This window comes from Peromyscus californicus, unplaced genomic scaffold (genome assembly GCF_007827085.1).
Source record: "Peromyscus californicus insignis strain IS unplaced genomic scaffold, ASM782708v3 Scaffold_8__1_contigs__length_139910024, whole genome shotgun sequence".
NCBI classification, from domain to species: domain Eukaryota; kingdom Metazoa; phylum Chordata; class Mammalia; order Rodentia; family Cricetidae; genus Peromyscus; species Peromyscus californicus.
The window spans coordinates 57016046-57036935 of record NW_026294606.1 but is presented as its reverse complement, the minus strand read 5'-3'; the positions used below and the strand labels follow the sequence as shown (position 1 = coordinate 57036935).

The following is a 20890-nucleotide window of genomic DNA, read 5'->3' as shown; positions in this document are numbered from 1 at the left end:
TCTGCTTCTGTAATTTTTTCAGAATTTACGTCTTCCTTTTTGAGTTATTAAATCCCCCACAACAACTTTCCTGACTTTTGTCCTGTCTTCCTGACCCCCCTCCCACTGTCCCATGACTGAGCATTCTAAGCACAGCTTGCATGATCTTGCTCCCTTGCCCCAGGATTTAATGACTCACCATTTCTTAGACTTAAGGTATAAACTTCTGCACATGGTGGGTAGTCTTTCCCAACTCACACCAACTACATTTCCACTCCTACCTGTCACAGTGGTCTCATAAATTCCAACCAACACAGTCTCTCCCCATTTTCTAGTATATACACGCTCCATGGCCAGTGATGTAACTCTTACTGTAGAATACAATTCAAAGGTTACTTGTTCCCTGAAACCTTGGAATTTTACAGTCTTGTGTCCTCTTTGAATAACCAGAGCAATCTAGAGCCTCCAGTCACTCCCGTCCAGGATTTAGGAATAGCTGAACTATGCTATGGAATTCCTCTCCATATTAAAATATGGTATTAAGTAATAGGTGATGATTCTTCTCTTTGCATATACTATACAGGGCTTTACAGTTTTGTTACAAGTGTACCTGTTAGCTTTTTTCTATAGCCACTAGAGGGCACTAGTGAAGTGCATATTTCTCTCTCTCTCTCTCTCTCTCTCTCTCTCTCTCTCTCTCTCTCTCTCTCTCTCTCTCTCTCTCACTCCTCTTCCCTCTCTCCCTTCCTCCCCTCAAGAAAGAACATTTGTAGATTTTATTTTGTTTTAGAATTTAACAACATAATAATATTCAAATGAACATTGTTTCTTAAGATTTTAAATAAACTTTGTGGTTCCCACTATTTCTAAGTCTGGTTTGCCTTTTCTCATGTGTATGTGTGTGGTGTGTGTGCTTATATGCATATGTGCATTCATATGTGGGAAAGCATGCGTGTGTTCAAGTGGTGTTCCCATGTGTGCACAAGCGTACAGAGGACAGATGTTGTGTATGCCTTCTTTAATCACCCTCTTCATTATTTTCTGAGGCAAGGTCTCTTAGATGAATGCAGTTTGCTGATTCAGCTAGTGTAGTATTCAGCCTGCTCTGCGATCCCACCTTTATTTTCCAGTTGCTGGGATTTAATTTCTGAGTACAGGCAGCTGCTATACATGTCCAGCATTTAAGTGAGGCAAGCTCACACACCTGCTTTTAAACAGGATCCACATACATTTTTGGTACCATTTTTATACTTTAATAAATGGTGTTAAATATTTGAGATTGGCTATAAAATTTAATATATGCCATTTCCTTTTAAGGACTGTAGTAGTATGACAAACTTTCCCACAAACCCTTAGTAATTCCTTTTAAATTTAAAGATTTAAACTGTAAATATGGTGGGTACCCTTAACTGTCCCAAGATGTTCTTGAACTAGAAAAATCATTACTTAACCTTTTAAGCTTTAAGTTACTTATGAAATGTTCATAATTAAAGTAGGAATTAAAGGGCTTAATGTGCTTCTTCTAAGCCAGCTGCTCTGAAATGTTGTAAACACTGTATTTTAAAATATGTACAACTTCTTTATCACAAGAACGTTGAGACATAGTCACTTCTACGCCATACGCTTATCCTGAGCATCGCTACTGAGGACACAACACTGAGAATCAACATTGTAACCCTTGTTCCCATGGAGAGCAGACCTAGTGAAAGTAATAAATGGAATTTAAGTCTGTTAGCACGCCAGAGAGATGGCTCAGCTGGTTACGGTACTCACTGCCAAGCCCAATGACCTGAGTTTGTTCCATGAGAATTACATAGTGGAAGAACAGAGTGACTCTTGGAAGTTACTCTCTGATGTCCACATATGTGCTGTGGAATAGCATGCTGTGTATGCGCGCATGCATGCACGCAATAAATAAAATGTAATTAAAAGTGTGTTATACAGCATCATGAATGAATTGCATCCAACTGGGTGCTTCCTCTTAACACAGTCTCACATGTCCATGTTACAGTTGCAGGATTTTGAACCAGACATGGTCCTTTAATATTTCCCTAAAAGATGATCAACCAAAAACCTGCTCATAGAGGGGATGCCTGAAAATCTGTGGATTTCTACATTGATTAGTAATTTCCTTCTGCTTGATCAAAGAAAACTTAAGTGACCCCCTTCAAACTATTCATCCTAAGAGGGTGCATGGCCATCACTAGAGATGACACAGTCTCTGAGAGGACACAGAAACTGGGGAATTTGTTCAGTTATCACCAGATAATTGAATTCTTCATGCACATCTGTCTTGGAGAATAATTCAAAAATTGTGTCTTAGGAAAATGGCAATTATCGGCCAAGAGTTCATGGAAGTTCCAAGAACAGTGTTTACTTCTTGTGCACTCAAAGCTCCCTTTGCCACTTACTGGGGCTGCTAGAGTAGTTAAAAGCTCTTTAGTCATAGCAACTTATCATTGAATTGGATTGCTATGTTCTTGCAGCCACACTTACCCAGCACAAAAGTGAAATTTGGCATGATAAAAGTAACGGTGGTCTGTGGATATGGCCAGGTCTACCTCCCATGCATTGAAGGCATCACAACTAGCTTGCTTAGAGGTGCTATTTAATTTCAACTCAGGGTTTGAGTGTGCACACAGACAGAACTCTGGAATCGGAGCTTGCCAAAAGAGAATCTTGTGTTTTATCTACTCTCACTGATGAGTTTCAGATTTGGACAACCTTCCACATTCATGAATTATCTGCACATTTTCATCATCTATAAACTCACATGTTGGGGACATACTACTGACCCCCAGTACCTACATGGGGCTCTTTTGATGCCTCCACATTTGCAGATCATTTGAGTCTCATGATAGCTCTGTGAGGTGAGGGATAGCTGGTGTTTCTAATGCTTACAACACCGATTAAGAGAAAGTTCATGAACAAATGGATGTGACTCTGCCACTTCACAGAGGGGAGACCTTGGCTTCTAACTTCTCTGATCTGTAATCTCTGTCTTCAAAACTGAATATATACATATACCTTGGAATATACTTGTAAGAATTAAGTGAGATATTATTACAGTTTCAGGAACACTAGTGACCAAGGAACTTATAAGATTTACTCATAAACATGTAATATTCAGAAAAGTATTCATTTCTCTGTGCTTGGAGTATTGATCTAAGAGATAGGATGACTAAAATTTAAAAATATTTAAAGTTAAAATTTTCAAGCAGTGCCAGGCGGCGGTGGCACACACCTTTAATCCCAGCACTCAGGAGGCAGAGCCAGGCGGATCTCTGTGAGTTTGAGGCCAGCCTGGTCTATGGAGAGAGCTCCTGGACAGGCACCAAAACTACACAGAGAAACCCTGTCTTGAAAAAACCAAAACCAAAACCAAAATAAAAAAAAAAATTTCCATTAATGCTTGCAAGAGGATGATTGTTAAATCGAAGGGTGTAAAACTTTGTAATTTCACCAAATATTGCCGAATTGTCTCTCTCTGACTTGCAGGGACAGGGTGAGTAACAGAAGAGAGTGGATGCTAGCACCACCAATGCAGTGTATTGAGAAACTTACAGACACTTGCTAATATGACAGATGAGAAATTATATGTGGTAGTTATAGTAGTATAGCTGTTATGAAGCTGAACACCTTTTCATAGAGTTCAAGCTCATTTGTATTTGCATATGTATATGTGTTTATGTGATCTGTCATGCCCTTGTTTGTTTTTGTTTTGGATTAGTTCCTAATGAGTTTTTTTAAAAGTAGCTCTTTATATATTTGATCAGAAAGCTGTATGCCTTTTACATGAGTGGCAAACATTTTCCAATTTTTTATTACTCTATCTGCATGTCTCTCCATCTCTCTCTGTTTTCCTGTCCCTGTCTTTTTTTTTTTGTCATTTGATTATTCTGAGATTCAGTTTACTAATTTGTACAGATAAGGCATCATTATCTACGCTGAAAGATTCTCGTAAGAGTTAAAACATAATTACAAGGTTATACAATTCCACCTTGACCACCACAGTTAAAATAACATAATTTTTCTAGTGTTACAGTAACAAAGGGCAATGAACTGGGTGACTTATGAAAGAGAGATTCGTTGTATCACAGATCTGAAAGCTAAACATCAGAGTCAAGGAGCCAGCAGCCCAAACTCCCTCTCTAGGTTCTTGGGAGGGCTCTCCTCCAGACCACCCTCCTAGTTTGTGGTAATGTCTTGGCTTGTGACATAACTTCAATCTTCAAATAGTATTTTCTACTTGTGTGTCTCTATGGCCAAAATTCCTCCTCTCCCTCTCATAGGACACTGGTCATATTGAATTAGGGCTTATGCTACTCCGGTATGACCTCAACTTAAGTAATTACATTTGTACTGACTGAGGAGCTAGGGATCGATGATTCAAAATGCCAATAGGGGAAATAGGAATCATAGTTCAGCTCACCAATTAGAGCAAGAAACCTTGAGAGCCTAAAAATTTGATAAAAATCATTTAAGTGCTGAGGCCTTCAAGAAACTGCCCAGTGGCCATGCCTAAACTGTTCAGCCACATTTCTAAGCTTTTATTTTTATTTATTTTTACTTTTTTATTTGTTCTTTGTGTCTGTCACATTATGCCTCCCAATCCCACTCATCTTCTGTCCCAACCCAAAATAAAACAAAGTAAAATTTAAAAGAAAAAGAGAAAAAGAAAAAGAAAAAAAAGAGGGGAAAATCTCATCATGGAAGCTGCAGTGTGACACAGTGAGTCACACAGTAAACCCCTTTATCTGTATATTTTTACCTGTAGACGTTTATTGAAAGGAATCATTGGTCTGGTTTGAGGCCCCTGGTCTCTGCTGCACCATGACGCTGGGCGCTTACTGGGACTCCTCCTGTACATTCCATTGCTGCCCTGTATGGTGGAGATCCTGCAGCCCGGGGTCCACAGGACTGACCTGCCTCTGTCTTTGCCTTTCTCTCTGTGCATGTATTGGACATTTAATCAAGGGCCTTGTACATACCTAAGCAAACATCTACCATTGAACTACAACCCCAGCTTCATTTTTATTTTTATTTTACCTCTGGTAGTGTGCTGATGTTCATTGTGTGTGTGTGTGTGTGTGTGTGTGTGTGTGTGTGTGTGTGTGTGTGTGTTGTGTTGTGTTGTTTTGTCACTCAGAAGTTCATTTTATTTATTAATGACTTGTCACCGTGTGGAAGTCAATAGGACAATGGTCTCTTTTCTGAGAATCTGTCCACTGAGTCTTGCTGTGAGGTGGCCACAGAGTTTTTTAAATGTGGTCCAGTTTTAGGAGAATTTTGTTCATATTAAGTATTCTCATCTTTGAATTTGTCATATAAATCTATGAATATGTATGTAATTTTAGACAACTGCTCTTGCTCTCAAGTTCACCATTTGTAGCATTGTGGTAACATTGACCTCTTTCCAAATTTGCTTCATTAGCCTATTGGTTTTCAGACAACAGAAGCCTTGCCTTGCATCACAGAAATACCAGGATCTGCCACAGTGCCCTGCACAGTACTGGGCAGGTATGTGGGTTCAGTGAGAGTTCAATGAAGGGGTCAGAGAGATGGGTAAAGTACTTGCCATGTGTGGTGGTTGGAATTAGAATGGCTCATATGCTCATATGTTTGAATCCTTGGTCCCCAGTTAGTGGAACTGATTGGGAAGGATTAGGAGGTGTGGCCTTATTGGGAAAAGTGTGTCACTGGGGGCAAGCTTTCAGGTTTCAAAACATATTTTTCTATTCTCTCTCTCTCTGCCTCCTTGTCCTGTCTCAAAATGGGTGCTCTCTGCTACTGCTCTAGTCCCATGCCTGCCTGCCTGCTGGCCTGCTACCCACTATGACCTCTAACCCTCTGAAACTGTAAGCACTAAGTAAACACGTTCTTTTATAAATTGCCATGGCCATAGTGTCTTACAGCACTAGGAAGCATTAGGAAGTAACTAAGACACCATACAAGCTTAAAGACAGGAGTTTAGATCCTCAGTATCTCTATAAAAATGCTGGGTAGGCATGGTGGCCTCCTTGTAATGCCAAATTCTGCAAAGTAGAGACAGGATCCCTAGAGCAAGCTGAATAACTATACTATGTGAGTCAGTGAGCTCTGGGTTCAAGGGAGAGATTCTGCCTCAGTATATAAGGTGGGGAGTTACCCAGGAAGACAGCTACATCAGCTTTTACTCTCACATGCAGGTACTTCCACCAATATACAGGTGCCCCCGCAATGCTAACATGCTTACATATGTGCATGCATACCTACACACATACACATAAAACTCAATAAGAAATTAAGAAATTAGTGGCTCTGTGCTCTAGTGAGCTACGGAGGAATTCGGAATGGTACAGTCTCCTGCTCGTAAACATCCTGATGCCCACTCTGAAACAAATCTCAAATTATGCTGCTTTTTTTTGGGGACCAGCTTACAAAGACGGTTTGAGACGGAACCACAATAGCTGATCTTTACTCTTTAGCAGCGCCGCCCCTGGGAGGGATGGGGAACTGACCCCCTCAGCAACATCCCTCATTAGCAGTTCCTGTTCTATGATCAGTTTGAAAGAAGAAAAGCAGAGACAACAGAAGTTCAAGAAGCCACTGGTTTTAATCCAGATGGGGACATAAAGGGAGGTATTTGGTGGCAAGAGGGTGAGCTGTGCCTCTCCTTGTCTCTGCCGAGGTACGGGTGGAACAGGGAGGGAGCCTCAACAGTCTCTCCTTAGACATGTGGACAACAGGGAGGAGCTTGGAGAGGAGAGGCACTGTGTGAAATCAGCCTGTTACTGCAGGGAACCAGAAAGCAGACACAGGATACAGGAGAGACGCTAACCTCCATCATTTGCACAGGCTGGACAATACTGCACTTAAGTGTATATGTACAGAGGAGAAGGGAAAACCAGGATGGAAGCAAGAGGGGACCAGAGGGGCACAGCAGTCCTTTGAGATCAAGGGCACGCCCTCAGTTTCCCCGACTCTCTATTCTGGGGCTCTTGTCTCAGTGGGCTGCCCTCCCACCAGGTCTCTGCTTTACTTCTTCCCAATCTGTGCCATCAGCTGCGCATTGGCAGCTGCCTTGGCTCGCAAGTGCTTGGCCTTGTCGATGTTGAAGAGTATGTTCATGATGTTAGTGGGAACATCAAGGGACAGAGTGAACTTGGTGCCCCGGTCGCTTTTGGCCTTGTCCTGGTACAGCTTCCCCTTGTGCTGTGCTTGAGACTGGTATCTGTACCGGCTGCTTCCAGCTCCACTGCCACCCGAAGCGCCTGAGAAAGTTCTTTTGTTCTTGCCGGGCTTTCCTCCTTCCTCTTCTTCTCTCAAAGGGTCTTGTGGGGGCAGGTGGTCGAAGCTCTTCTTGCTCAGCAAGGGCACATCCTCCAGCTTGTTCTTCTTGACCTCAGACAGGGCTGTGTTGAGGCAGCTGAAGACTGGTCCAGCGTTGTAGAACTTGTGGGAGAGGCTGGTCCCCGGGGCCCCCAGAAGCAGCAGGAGCAGCAGCGGGAAATAAGTGGGCATCAGCATTGCTCCCTGCAGTAGAAAAGAAGGATGTGGAAATAGGTGTGAGAGGGACTTAGGTCTGAGAAGGACATGGAGTAAGGTCCAAAATAGATTGTTTCTAATGTTCTTCTGGGAGGTTTCTCTAAGTTGACCTCAAGACCAGCAGCATTACCTGGAAATTTGTTACAAATTGCAATCCATTCTCAGATCCTTGCCTAGAACCAGGGAATCATATAAAGAGCCTGACCACCTGTGTTTTAGCACAGCCTTCTGATCGTCTGGCTGTGTACAGTATCCTGGAGGCTTGTGGATCTGAATGCTTGGTCTCCTGATTGAGCTGCTTTTTTGGGGAAGTTCTGGAAACTCAGAAGGAGAAAGTAGGTCACTGGGGGACAGGGGTGTTCCTAGGAAGCATATCATGCCTGGTTTGTCTTGCTGTCTGCATTTGCTCCATCATGATGGAAGCTTCTCTATGCTGCTCTGTCATGATGGGCTGAAACATCTCAGACAGTGAGCCCATACAAACCTTTCTTGCTCTAAGTTGCTCACGGCTGAGCAATGCAGAACAGTTCACCCTCTGTTAGTTCTGATGGTCTCTACAAGATGAGGATTTGCCAGTCTGGTGTCTCTACCTTGTTTGATTCAGCCTTGCCACTGGCCCCCAAAGTGAATAACAAATGTACTAAGTAAGTGTGTGGCCGCCTTCCTGATCTTCAGAACTAGTCATCTGTGCTTGTTCTCTAGACCAATCGGAGAGTGGGCAGAAGTTGTCTCCTGTGTACAAGAGCTGATTCCATTTCCACCCTAGCCCCTTTTGCCTGGTCTGTGGATGTCCATTCTCTCCCACCGAGAAGTAAAGACATGGACTTAATTAACTTCATTAAAAACTGTAGTGGAAATGGCTGGGGCTTGTTAATGGCCAGGGTTTATCTAAACACCCCACAGAGTAACCATGGCTGCTGTTCTGCAGACCTTGACAGGCTGGTACCTAGCATGTGTGTTCTCAACCTGTCATCAGAACATACTGTCCCTGGAGTGCATGCAGGCACATACAGAGCAGGTTTCAACTGCTTGCATCTGGATGTGCTCCTGAACTTTACTTTGGGCTAGCTATGAAACTTGGGTAATTATTTTCTAATGGCAGTATTTGAAAATGCAAGGAATATTCTGTAAGTGAATAAACACCGGGATTCTGCTGAGCACTCAGCAGTGAGGAAGGAAAGTTGTTTCGTTAGCTGAAGTTATAGTGTACAGTGGCTTTAGCTGCAGTTGTTATGGTGTACAGTGGCTTTAGCTGCAGTTGTTATGGTGTACAGTGACTTTAGCTGCAGTTAATGGTGTATAGTGGCAGGGGGCATGTAATCAAAGGCCTGAGCTCTAAATCACCCTAATGCCAATATGACCTTGGCTGTGTCCTTTCTCGGTTTGATGAGTAGGAATGCACCCAAGGCTAACCCAAACTTCCTTAGGCTGTAAAAATCAGTCTTACTCTTTAGCTCAGGCTGGTCAGGAACTCAGTATATAGCCCAGGCTAGCCCCAGACTCCTGCTTCAGACTCCCAAGTACTGGGATAATACATACAAGCCACCTCTCACCCCCCAGCTCATACTGCATTTACCCCTGAGTTCAGGTCTCTGAAGAAACCTAAAAGTCCCACACATATTCATCACACACATACATTCACACATATGCATCTATGTAATACATACAGGTACAATTATCCACATGCATATATACATGTATACACATGCACACATATACACACATGCACATAATACTCCCTGTACCCACTGCAGTTTCCTGTAAAAGTTGTTCCTTTCCTAAGTGTACATTGTGGTTGCTACCTTTCTTTCTTTTTAAAGTAATTTATTTATTTGCTCCTTTTTTTTAGCACCACAAGCATTTTATAAATTTTCATAGTATTTCATGACAAAATACATGAACTTTGCTTTAAATAATCTAAATATATACAGAGACCAGATATGAGCCTGTCACAGGCTGTAGTGACAAGCACATACGTTGGAATTAGACAGAAATTGGCTCAGATTCCATCTAGTCCTTTAGCTGAAGGCTAGAGCAGATTCCTTAGCCTCTGAGAAATTAAACTTCTTCATCAGACAAATGGGTGACAATAACTATCTCACAAAAGTTAAGGGATAAATTAAAGTTAAAACACCAGTGTGTGAAAATGTGTGCTCCAACTATACATACTCACTAGGCTACTTCATGTCTGTTCACACATAAGTAATCTCTATGTCTTGTAAGGTGGAGGTGTAGTCTGTAGACAGCCCTTTCTGTCATGCATTTTACATACATGAGCATGCTGGATAGTCTGAGTCAATAATTTGATCCTCCAGACTAATATATTTGTTGCAGTCCATCTCTGGCTTATGTTTTTTGTCTGCATAATGCTCTTTCTACCACAGTCTACGCAGGCTTGCCTTACACTTAGTTCAAGTAAGTACATTGCTGTGAGTTAGAGTGCTTCAAAAGCTCATGAAAGAATCATTTAAGCACACACTGGCAGTGGTGGTGCACACCTTTAATCCCAGCACTTGGGAGGCAGAGGCAGGCAGATCTCTGTGAGTTCGAGGTCAGCCCGGTCTACAGAGCGAGATCTAGGACAGGCACTAAAACTACATGGAGAAACCCTGTCTTGAAAAACCAAAACAAACACAAACAAACAAACAAACAAACAAAAACAAAAGCACACACCATGGACCCTGGTGCTGAGACTGAGAGCTTGCACCTGCAGGTGATGCTGATGCTGTGGGCCCATCTCTGTTCTGTTCTGTTCAACTCCTCTTTGTGATGTTTAGAATTTCTAGAGCTGGGTGTGGTGGTGGCACACAATTGTACAGCACACAAGTGACTGAAGCAGGATGCTTGTAAATTTGAGGCTAGCCTGGATTAGCTATTAAGAGTTTGATTCAAGCAACAACAAGAATCTTGTTGGAGTTCCTGGAGAATATTTTACAGAGCTGTATCATTGTTCTCTGTGAACAAAGACACACTGCTCAATGGCTAGATCTTTGGCTTTACTATGTACTGAGGATCCAGCTAGTTCTGTGTAGTTAGTGAATGTTTGTTGTCTGATGCTTTGAAGACATCTTAAAACTTGGGAGTAATTTTAAGTGACTTCTTAACCCTGAAAGAATTTAAAAAGCAAAGCAAGCAGACAACAGTTCAGAAAGTGTTAACACTGGTGGGAATGTTGTAGAGAAACTTCCATCTCTTCTGTGGCTTTGTTTACTGCTTCCTCCCAGAGATTGCAAATGCACTCTTGTCTAAGTGCTAAGAACCCCATTTTCACCTGTGAAGTCAGAGGACTGAATTCTGAGGGTCTCTTTGTCCTGTTTTCTTTCTTCTTTCACTCTTGAAAGCAAGAGGTCCTCCTCTAAAGAGGATGTGAAAGATGAGGTGCCTTGCATCAGTTTAGAGTTGGTTAGACTCTTGAGTGAGTTATGCTTATGAGGGGATACCAAGGCACACAAAACCTTGACACAGTCCAAGTTCTTCCTACATTGTGAGGCTCCCCCTGCTCTCCCTAAAAATGCTTCAGCATAGTGGCAGGGACCAGCTTAGATTTTTATACAAGAATCACAAATATTGCTGAAAACCCAATGTATTTTGTGTTCAAGTCCATCTTGGGATTGACTCTACTGATACTGGCTGCTCCTTCAGTGTGAACTAGCCCCTGAATTTACAAACCAGTCCTTTGAACAGGGCTACTTTGAACTCTGTATTTCTTTGCCATTTCTAGTTCTTCAGTGATGCGTCAGCTTTTTTTGTGATGCAGAGATTCTTTGCCCCTGGGGTTCCTTGGGGCTCTTGAGATCCTTGGTAGCTGCTGATAGGGTCAACAGAGCTTTATATTAAATCATATCCTCAATAAATATTTGTTATATAAACTGACATGCAGATTAGCATTCAGACACTTAATGAAATTAATTTTCCCTAAGGTAGAAAGGTGTTTTCAATTCTCTTTTTGGATGTATTTTCTCTGTGCAGACATATGCTATTATGTATTACTGAGGAAAAAAATACTTGATGAGGCACAGGGGTGTTGTTGTTGTTGTTGTTCTTATTTTCAAACCATGCATGTGTGTTTACATGAAAAAAGTTCTGCCAAAATTACTGTGCATAGTTTTCCCAGGAAAAACTTTAAATTTTTTTTTTCTGGCTATGTCCTGGCCTTCATGGAGCTCCTGCTATGGATTTGTTTGTGTCTTGCTCATCTCAATTATATGAGTAATTGACCCTGGGCTGAGAGGTGAGACCCCTTTTTATCTACTTAGATCCTTGTGTGTGTGTGTGTGTGTGTGTGTGTGTGTGTGTGTGTGTGAGAGAGAGAGAGAGAGAGAGAGAGAGAGAGAGAGAGAGAGAGAGAGAGAACAATTTTCTAAAAATATGTTATTTTCTTATTCTTTAAACCATGTGTTTCCATCAGAGAGGAAAATCATGGAGAGGAGGCCAAAGATGACTGAATGATACATAAGCTGTGTCTGTGAGCAAATATCCTGTCTGGGACTTAGTTTGCAGACCCTGGGTCTTAGTGTGTGTGTGAGACTGTGGGTGTTTTGGGTGATAAAGACATGTCAGCCTTGACACTGATGAAAAATTGTTACAAAGACAGTTACCCAGAACATTGTGCATTATAGAGAAGGCCCAACTCTAGCCCTGTATTATCTAAAATATAAGGGTTCTTTACCATTCTGGGTATTTCTACCATCAAAGTAATGGGCAGGAGTTGGGAGACAGCGTCACATTTCTCTTCAGGGCTTTTCTTGTAGTGATTCTTTATATTTTTCTGAGGCTTATAGAATCAAAGGGAAAATGCTCTTTATCAGGTATAATGGCATATGCCTATAATCTCAGTACTGGAGGGAGAGATAGGGTGATCAGGGTTCAAGGTCATACTTGGCTGCATAGGGAATATCAGGCAACCCAAGACTGCGTGTGACTCTGCTTTGAAAAGCTGAAATAAACAAATAACTAATCAAAATAAAGCAAAACCACAAAAAAAGGTGCCCCATGCTCCCTGGAGAAAGCATCGTTCTTGAACAAATTTCTCTAGTTAACTTCTTCAGGACCATTTCCCTTAATTGAAGCGACATGAAGTTTCAAGACGCCCCTGTTCTTCCCTCTGGAAACATCAAGCCCCAGTTAGTTAGATTTAGGGAGTAAATCTGTACACTTGTTTTTTATCTTCAGACATTTGAAACTCTTTGGGGTTATTTCAACAGCACTTTCCTATGGGTCTTTAAAGAGATACCATCACTCTAGACAACTGTAACACAATCAAGTGTAAATACGAAGCAGTGAAGGACCTGGCCAGACCCAGAAGAAAGCACAGGACAGAGAAACCATGGATTCCGCAGCTTCCCAAGTGTAGCAATAAAGACAGAGCTGGACCTCTGGGGCCCAGAGTGTCAGCAAACAGATAAGAAACTCAACGAAGAAATGAGCCAGCTAAAAACTTTTTGTGAATCCACACTGCAGAACTTAGGGAACACTCAACATTTCAAGTATTAGAGGATGAAGCTTTTTGAAATATTTTACTTTTGGAATAGTTTGTGTGGAACACTGTCCAACCTAGATCTAGACCCAAGCAACTCCTCCTCTGAACATGAAAAGTGAAGCTGTTCTCTCCCCTCAAAGATGGAGGATACAATTGTCATGTTATAGACCGGTCATGGGTGTATCTTAATTATTCCATTCCTAGAAGAGGCTCCCCACCTCCACTTTACATAGCTGTGTTTAGAAAAGGATAAAGCAAATGGAGTTCTCAGGAAACTTGAACATAAAAGGTAGACATGAAACATTCCTCTCTATTCTTCCTTGCTCCCTCGCTCCCACAAGTGGTAGTCATTCAGCTATTGCACCCCAATCTCTAACCCCCCATATTCCAGCTTTGCAAGATGGAAAGGATTCTGGGCTGGGAGAATTCTTCACCTTTCATGTTGTATTGGGCTAGTCTCTTAAGCTGTCGGGGATGTTGTAGTAACTGCCCCCCCTTCCCCACCCCGGCATATCAGGAAAGGGAAGGAGATGCCACAGGCAAGAAGCTTGTACAAGTGAACAACAGATCCATGCATCTTTGCTGCTCTGACGCAGCATGAAATATGGGACTCTAATTTCTGGGCTTTGGTATCCCATCTAGTTGTAAGCTATCACCAAAGACTGCTTTTTGTGTTCATAGATGGACTGTATTCAGAGACAAGATGTGTATGTGTGTGTGTGTGTGTGTGTGTGTGTGTGTGTGTGTGTGTGTGTGTGTGTGTGTGTGTGAGAGAGAGAGAGAGAGAGAGAGAGAGAGAGAGAGATCTGGACAAACTGTATTGGACCTGCCACCTCTTCAAAGCAGGTCTCTGTATACTAACAAAGGAACGGTCATTCTGTCCCCCGAATAACTTCTCCTTGGTGTCTTTGGTACCAGTTTCTGCTGATTTAAAACAAGCCTGGCCATGGAGGTCAGCACCCTCTTCCCACGAGCTCCCACCAAGGGCTGGTAGTCACTCTCTCTCAGCTGTCTAGCGCCCAGCCCTTATTGAGAGAAAATACATTTACACTTTATAAGTCAGTCCCTAAGAACAGCCTTACCTGTAAGTGGACTTTCTCTGGAGTGGAAATGCTCAGGGTGAGGGCACAGCTCCAGGGTCAGCAGGGCTGCTCCAGGCAGGTCCTCTGAACTTCTGTCTGCTCGGGGTCGCAGCTCTGTCTTCTTTGGTATTGTTCGTAAGTGGGCTGTGATATTTCCTCTCTATGGAAACCGCTCCACTCCCCTGTGCTTATATATATAAAAGTGACAGATCACAGGGTGGATCGTAATCCAGACGTGGTGTCTACATTAGGGTGAGATTTCATTTAAAATACAACTAGAGCCAGCTGTCCACGTCACAGAGATGACAGGTACTCGGGAGACTGGAACCCCTCCTGCCTCTCCCTCCTCTGGTCACCTTCTTCCCCTCCTGTCTTTGCAACTTGCTTCATTAATTAAAAAACAAAAGACAAACAGCAACGGAACCCAAACCACAGGTAAGCGGAGAAGCAGTGTCTTTGGACAGGGTTTCATTACTGATATTAATTCCGGCTGATTCCAGCTTCTCCTACCTCTCCCTCCTGCTAACCCTCCCATTGGAAATCTGGGGCCAGAAACTGCTTTGCAAGCAGAGAAGGTGGTTTGGAGTTCATCTGTTGCCCTGTCTTTTTGTGAGTTCTGACAACAGTGTTAGCTGGCTACTCACACAGCTCATTATCATTGTTTGTGTTGGTCAAATATCCGGTGTCCAGAGCGTTTTAATAGGAAATCACTTAAATTTTACTAGTTTATGCCCCCAGTATTTACCGGACACCTACTGTGTTCCAGGTATTTTTCAGACTCTAGAGAATGATAAGCAAGCTGAGGCTAGACTAGAAAAGCACCTGATAGAGAGAGAGAGAGAGAGAGAGAGAGAGAGAGAGAGAGAGAGAGAGAGAGAGAACCCGATTATCAGGCTGCAAATGCCATAGTTTAGAAAGTAGCAGGCCTGCCCCCTTGAGAGTTCCCTGTGCTCAGTGAGAGGAAAGCAGAAGTGTGCACACAGGAGGGCGGTGGTCTGGTGTGGACTGAGCTAAGCGAGGGAGTCAGTTGGGAAGGAGCCAGGCAGAGGATGCTAGGAGCTGGTCCACACTGAGAAGTGCTTTGGAGACATGTTTATAGAGTAAACATCACTTGATACGTCCTAGGAGATGTGAAGGGGGCGGGGTTCAGACAGGTGACCCTTAGTTCATAGATGAGGAAACAGAGGCCATGAGAAATAGCTTGCTGCTACCACATAGACTCTGCACCACAGGGTCAGGATGCAAACTAGCCTCACGCTAGGCACAATGCTGTTTCTAATCCACCTTAGACCTTATTGTGTTGAGTAGATTTTTAAGGAGCCATGTGACTGGTTGGGTCTCCATGGTCTGTCAGGCAAAACCAGAGGCCAAGACCCAGATGACTGTTCCTTAACTGAAATTCTTCTAGGTTAGTGGTTCTCAACCTTCCTATTGCTGCAGACCTTTAATACAGTTCTTCATGCTGTGGTGACCCCAACAATAAAGGTTTTTTTGTTATTGTTGTTGCTACTTAGTAACTGTAATTTTGCTGTATGTGTTTTCTGATGTTCTTAGGTGGCCCCTGTGAAAGGGGTTTGAGAACCACTGCTCTAAGTGAAGAGCTAGGTGATCTTAGATGATCGAGACTCTTCAGTGTCCACAAGTATTTAGAGGGAAAAGTAGAGAAGGATTCCAAGGCTTCTGGTCTCTTCTAACATTCTAACCCTCTTTATAGAGATATGAAATTGAGGGCTGGGATGCAGTTTGGTTATAGAGCAGGCCCTGGGTCCTACCCACCAGCACCACAAGTTTCAGAGAGGTATGAAATTGGACCCCCTTTCCAAGTCCTTTCCCCAGAGAGATCTGGGCTGGGATTCTCAGGAGGTTAGAGGTAAAATGCAACTAGATTTGTGTTTGATTCAAATCCACTGGTTCTATCATTAATTAATTAATTAGTATAGACTAGTCTAAGAGAAGTCTTTTTTCCCCCCATTTGGGATATTAGGCAGTCATGGGACTCATGTTGATGGAGAGCAGGTGGTTGGAGACTCGGACTTGACTCACTTCTCTTCTTTTAGGAGTTCTGGTATGGCAGGGGGGAAGATTTGTGAAGATCGAAACCATGGGCACATGCAGAGCAGGGCTTCTCAACCTTGGTTGGACTGACATTTGGGTCACACAATCCCTTGATGTGGTGGTCTTTATGGAGCCCCATAGGGTATTCCACAGCATTTTGGCCTGTTCTCAGTGATGACAATACCACCCCTCCACACACTATTTGTGTATCCAAAATAGCACTGGAGGAAAGACACTATACCTCAGCTTCTTTTCTTATGGCTCTGTCCTGCTTCCTCTGGACTTCCCAGAAACCCTCTTCCCTTGAGTCCAGACCTCCATGGGGACTCAGGCATCTTTGTGTCTGTGACTGTCTCTGAAACCCAGGGTTCTCTTGCTATGGAGAGCAAGCACATCAGTTTCTGTCGGCTGGTGGGAGTTGGCTTTCGAATCCACCACTATAACAGAGTTCTGTATCTAATGGCACATAGACCTGGTGTCTTAATTTGGATTTGTATTGCTGTGAAGAGACACCATGACCACAGCAACACTTATAAAGAAAAACATTTAATTGAGGGGACTCGCATACAGTTTCAATCTATTATCATCATGGTGGGGAGCAAGGTGGTGTGTAGGCAGATGTGGTGCTGGAGCTGAGAGTTCTACATCTTGACGCAGAGGCAACAGAAAGTCGACTGACAGCCACACTGAAAGAAGTTGGAGTAAAAGGGATCTCAAAGCCTGTCCCCACAGTGACACCCTTCCTCCAACAAGGCCACACCTCCTAATAGTGCAACTCCCTTTGGGGGCCATTTTCTTTTAAACCACCACACCTGGGTAGCATGGTAGGCATAGTCTAGGTATACACTTCTGTTACGGATGAAAACCTCACTAAGTAATCATTTGTTTTACAGCTTGAAGAACAGACCTGAACAACACAAGGATGATTAGTGAGTAAAACTCCCCAGGTGTCACTTAGAAGTGAGGAAGCAGTGATTTTCTTTCCCACCCTCTGCTGGAACCTTAGCGAGCTTGTTGCTGAGTTTGCACACCTCTCTGGCCTCTGTGAGCTGTTAGGATCTTTTATGAGTTCAGCAGCAACATTTAGAATGCTGTTTAAGAGTGTAAATACTCTGTTGAGAATATGAAGAGGGCCGGGGTGAGAAGAAAAAGCTACCCACCCTCACATATGAGTAGAAACGGCTTATATTTATAAAGTTCATTTTCCAGTGTGCTCAAAGTGCTTACATGAACAATGGAACTATTAGAATCTGAGCTTGTCAGTAGAGAAAAAGGAACAAGACATTAGGGAACTGTAAGAAAGTTTCACTGATAAACAGATTTTACCTTGGAGCCAGGATGGTGAAACTTCCATTTCTGCCTCTTCCCAGACCAAAACATAATATTTTATCATAAAAATTATGTTGAGTTGAAGGCAATTAAGAAGAGGCCCAAGAAAAGCTCTCTACCCCTTTGTTATTTACCTATGGCTAATTTTTGTCCCACAGAATTTTGAGGCTCTGTTATGAGCACATGGCCCTTACTTATTACCTCTCCTTATCAATTGACATTTTTGCCATTATAAAATTTTCTTCATCTTTGGTAACATCCCCCACTTCCCTTTCTCTTTCTCTTCTCAGCTTACCCACTCTTCTTTTGGGGCAGAGCCTCACTATTATAGCTTAGTCTTCCCTTGAACATTCAGTCCTCGGGTCTCTATTCCCAGAGTACTGAAACTACAAGTGTGCACCACACCAGAACTCACTTGAATACTCTTTTTTCTTCAAGTTTGTTTTGACTGATTTTTTTTTAATGCTGAGTATCAAGTTCAGCACCTCATGCATGATATAGTGTATTCCAGGTCATCTTGGGCTACAATGTGAGACTCTGTCTCAAAAAACAGAAATAAAACAAAACAAAACCTTTTCTGATGGTGAAGGCTTTCCCATGAGAACATACCTGTTGAAAAGGATCTCACTCATCTCTCTCCTAAAAAGACAAGGAAACACAAGAAGTATATGGTGCAGAGCCCCAGTTCCTTTTCCATGGATATGAAGTACCCTGGATGCTGTGAAATCATCACATCTTCAGCTGTGTACAAACTGTAGTCTTATGTGTTAACTCTTCCATGGTCCTCTAGTAACAAACAGGAAGGAAAACAGGAGAATGTTCCTCAGGGGAAAATGGTACATACAGCACCATGATTTCAGATGACTGGGAAACCATCCTAGTAAACACATTTTGAATTTTGAAGTCTCTCTATTTCTCTCCTTTTCCATTTATCTATCTATCTATCTATCTATCTATCTATCTATCTATCTATCTATCTATCTATCTATTGATCTATCTGATCTATCATTCATGGTTTCATTTTTACTTGCCAAAATTTGGCCACTTAAAATTGCATTGTTACCTACAATTTCTTTTGGTCAGTTGCTTTTCTAGATAAATAGTATATTTAGGGTGGTCATAAAACTGTCATAGATGCTCTGCTATGAAATTGGACAGGCTGACTGTTTCAACAAGCCCTGTGGTAGTTTAATGTGGATGGTCTTTTGCCAGTTACCTGGATTCTCTGTCTTGAATTCTCTTCAGCAGCAAAAGTGAGGAGCACTGAACCTAGAGGGTTCTGTTCTTGTGAGAGTTGAAGAAGATACGTGTTAGGACCTAGCACAGGATCTCATCTGGGAGGGGTGCATTTCCTCCTTCTCTTTTGGCAACTGAAATTAAAAAGTCCATCAGCTAAAGCAAACAGAGTCCTAGTGTACAAGAGAACTCCACTCTTCATATCCTTGCTGGCTTTGAACATGGAGAGCATAAGTTTCTTTTGTTCTCATTTACATTTCTTCAAATTAAAGATGTGGGCATTTTTCATAGATAGTCTTGGCAGCAGAGCACAAGTTTTCTGAAATGATTTCATTAAGAATTTGGAAAAGTTCACTTAATATTTTCTCTAGTAGTGTACATTCTGTGAATTTATTTTAAAAATCAAAATGAATGTCAAGTAATCCGGGGTATGCTCAGAAATCTTCATGTTAAAGATCATGCTTAAAATTGGTAAGTCCAGGGACTGGGGAGGGAGCCCAGTTGGTAAAGTGCTTGCCTTGCAAGCAATTAGGACCTGAGGTCAATCTTCAGAACCCATGTAAACAAACAACCCCCGAAACTCTACTTTAGGTAAGGTAGAGTGACTGTAATCCCAATGCCGGGGAGGCAGAGAAAGGTGGATTGTGTGGCTGTTTTCCTAGGTACCCTACTCAGTCAGTTGCAGGCCACTGAGAAACGCTGTCAAGAAAGAAGAAAACTCTTGGCTGACACTTTTTCTTGGGACACCCAGGCATAAGGTGGGACAACAGCCTTTTCTTGCCTATGTGGCCACTTCTTTGGAGAGATGTTTCCGATTGTCTTGAGTTGAATAGAACTACCCACCTGTCCTCTTGTTTAAAAAATGTGGATGCAACTGAGGAAAGCTGATGTTTCCTCAGGCTCCCACATCTCTAACACGCGTGCACCTCACCCACATGCGCCCCCCCCACTCAAGCTGGTAAAAGTTAAAGTGTTTTTAAGGGTGGGATTTATTTATTTGAGTGCTGGAAATAGAGCCAGGTCCTTGCACAGCTCCACAGACATGCTTTTTCCAAAACTCAGGAAGCAAGAGGCCAACGACAGATGTGTGTTTCTGAGGGGCAGGCAGTGTTAGGGCTTGAGATGAGGCTGGGACACTGGTGGCCTTTTGCTGGAATGGGCACATCTTTTCTTGCCTGCTCCTTTTAACCTTTCTGTCTCATCCCTGCTCCCTTCATGAAGCTTCTTCTTTCCACCCACCTTTCAGCCAATGGCTGTTTTTAGTTTGTTGTGTAAGGGAAGCCTCTGGTGTTTAAAAAAACACACTGTGACTTTATTAAACCTTTGCTCTAACCCCTGGGCTCTTCTTAATTTTTGAGGATTTAAAAGCCGGAAGCCAAGAAAATGTTGGTTTATCAGAGTGTCCCATCTATTTCTTGAGTAACTGACAATAGACCAGACTGACCCATCAGATGGGAGACGATAATCACAAAACTTGTCAAGTGTGGTGTGGTGGTGGTACATGCTGTAATCTCAGCACTCTGGAGGCTAATATGGAAAGATTGCAAGTTTGGGGCCATCCAGGGCCACATAGTGAATACTGCTCCTAAAATAAATAGGTATGTGTTATCATGAGGCAAATGACACAGCTACTTTAATAACGTCAAAAGATTGTCTCTCTACATTTTACAAGAATGCAAAGGAACAGACCTTTGCTCAGTAAACCATCTCTCAAGCAGGAATACCATATGGCTACAGGGTAATTAATTCCCTTATTTCACAACTGTGATAAAGAAAATGAATTGTCATTCATACAAAGGTGTATTGATCATTTGCTCACTGGGGTGGGAACAATATGGAGACTAGTTTCATTATGGAAGCAGAATGTTTTTTTCTGAAACACTCTAAACCTTACTTTCTAAAAAATTTAAATTATTGCCTGGAGAGATGACTCAGTAGTTAAGAGCATTGGTTGCTCTTTGCAGGGGCCAGAAGTTGGTCCTCAGAACCCATGTCAGGCTGCTCACAACCACTTGTGACTCCAGCTCCCAGAGATTGGGCTCCCTCTTCTGGCTACCATGGAGATTGCACACACATGATGAAGATACAAAAAGCAGGCACAGCACATACACACAATAAATAAATAAAAACCTTAAAAAATATAAATAAATTCAGTAGTACTACTAATGGAGCAGGCCTTAGGAAGATGTTCTCCCCAACCATG

The 20890-nt window shown here is 42.5% G+C and overlaps 1 protein-coding gene across 1 annotated transcript; it reads right to left on the bottom strand.

The window, feature by feature from the left end:
• Window positions 1-6673: 6673 nt before the first annotated feature.
• Window positions 6674-14209, bottom strand: Ucn3 (urocortin 3). The gene is made up of 2 exons (XM_052729643.1): window positions 14068-14209; window positions 6674-7494 (listed from the first exon to the last, which is right to left on the bottom strand). Exon 2 carries the CDS (start codon window positions 7486-7488, stop codon window positions 6997-6999), a length of 492 nt encoding a protein of 163 aa, XP_052585603.1. The 5' UTR covers window positions 7489-7494; window positions 14068-14209; the 3' UTR covers window positions 6674-6996.
• Window positions 14210-20890: the final 6681 nt, after the last annotated feature.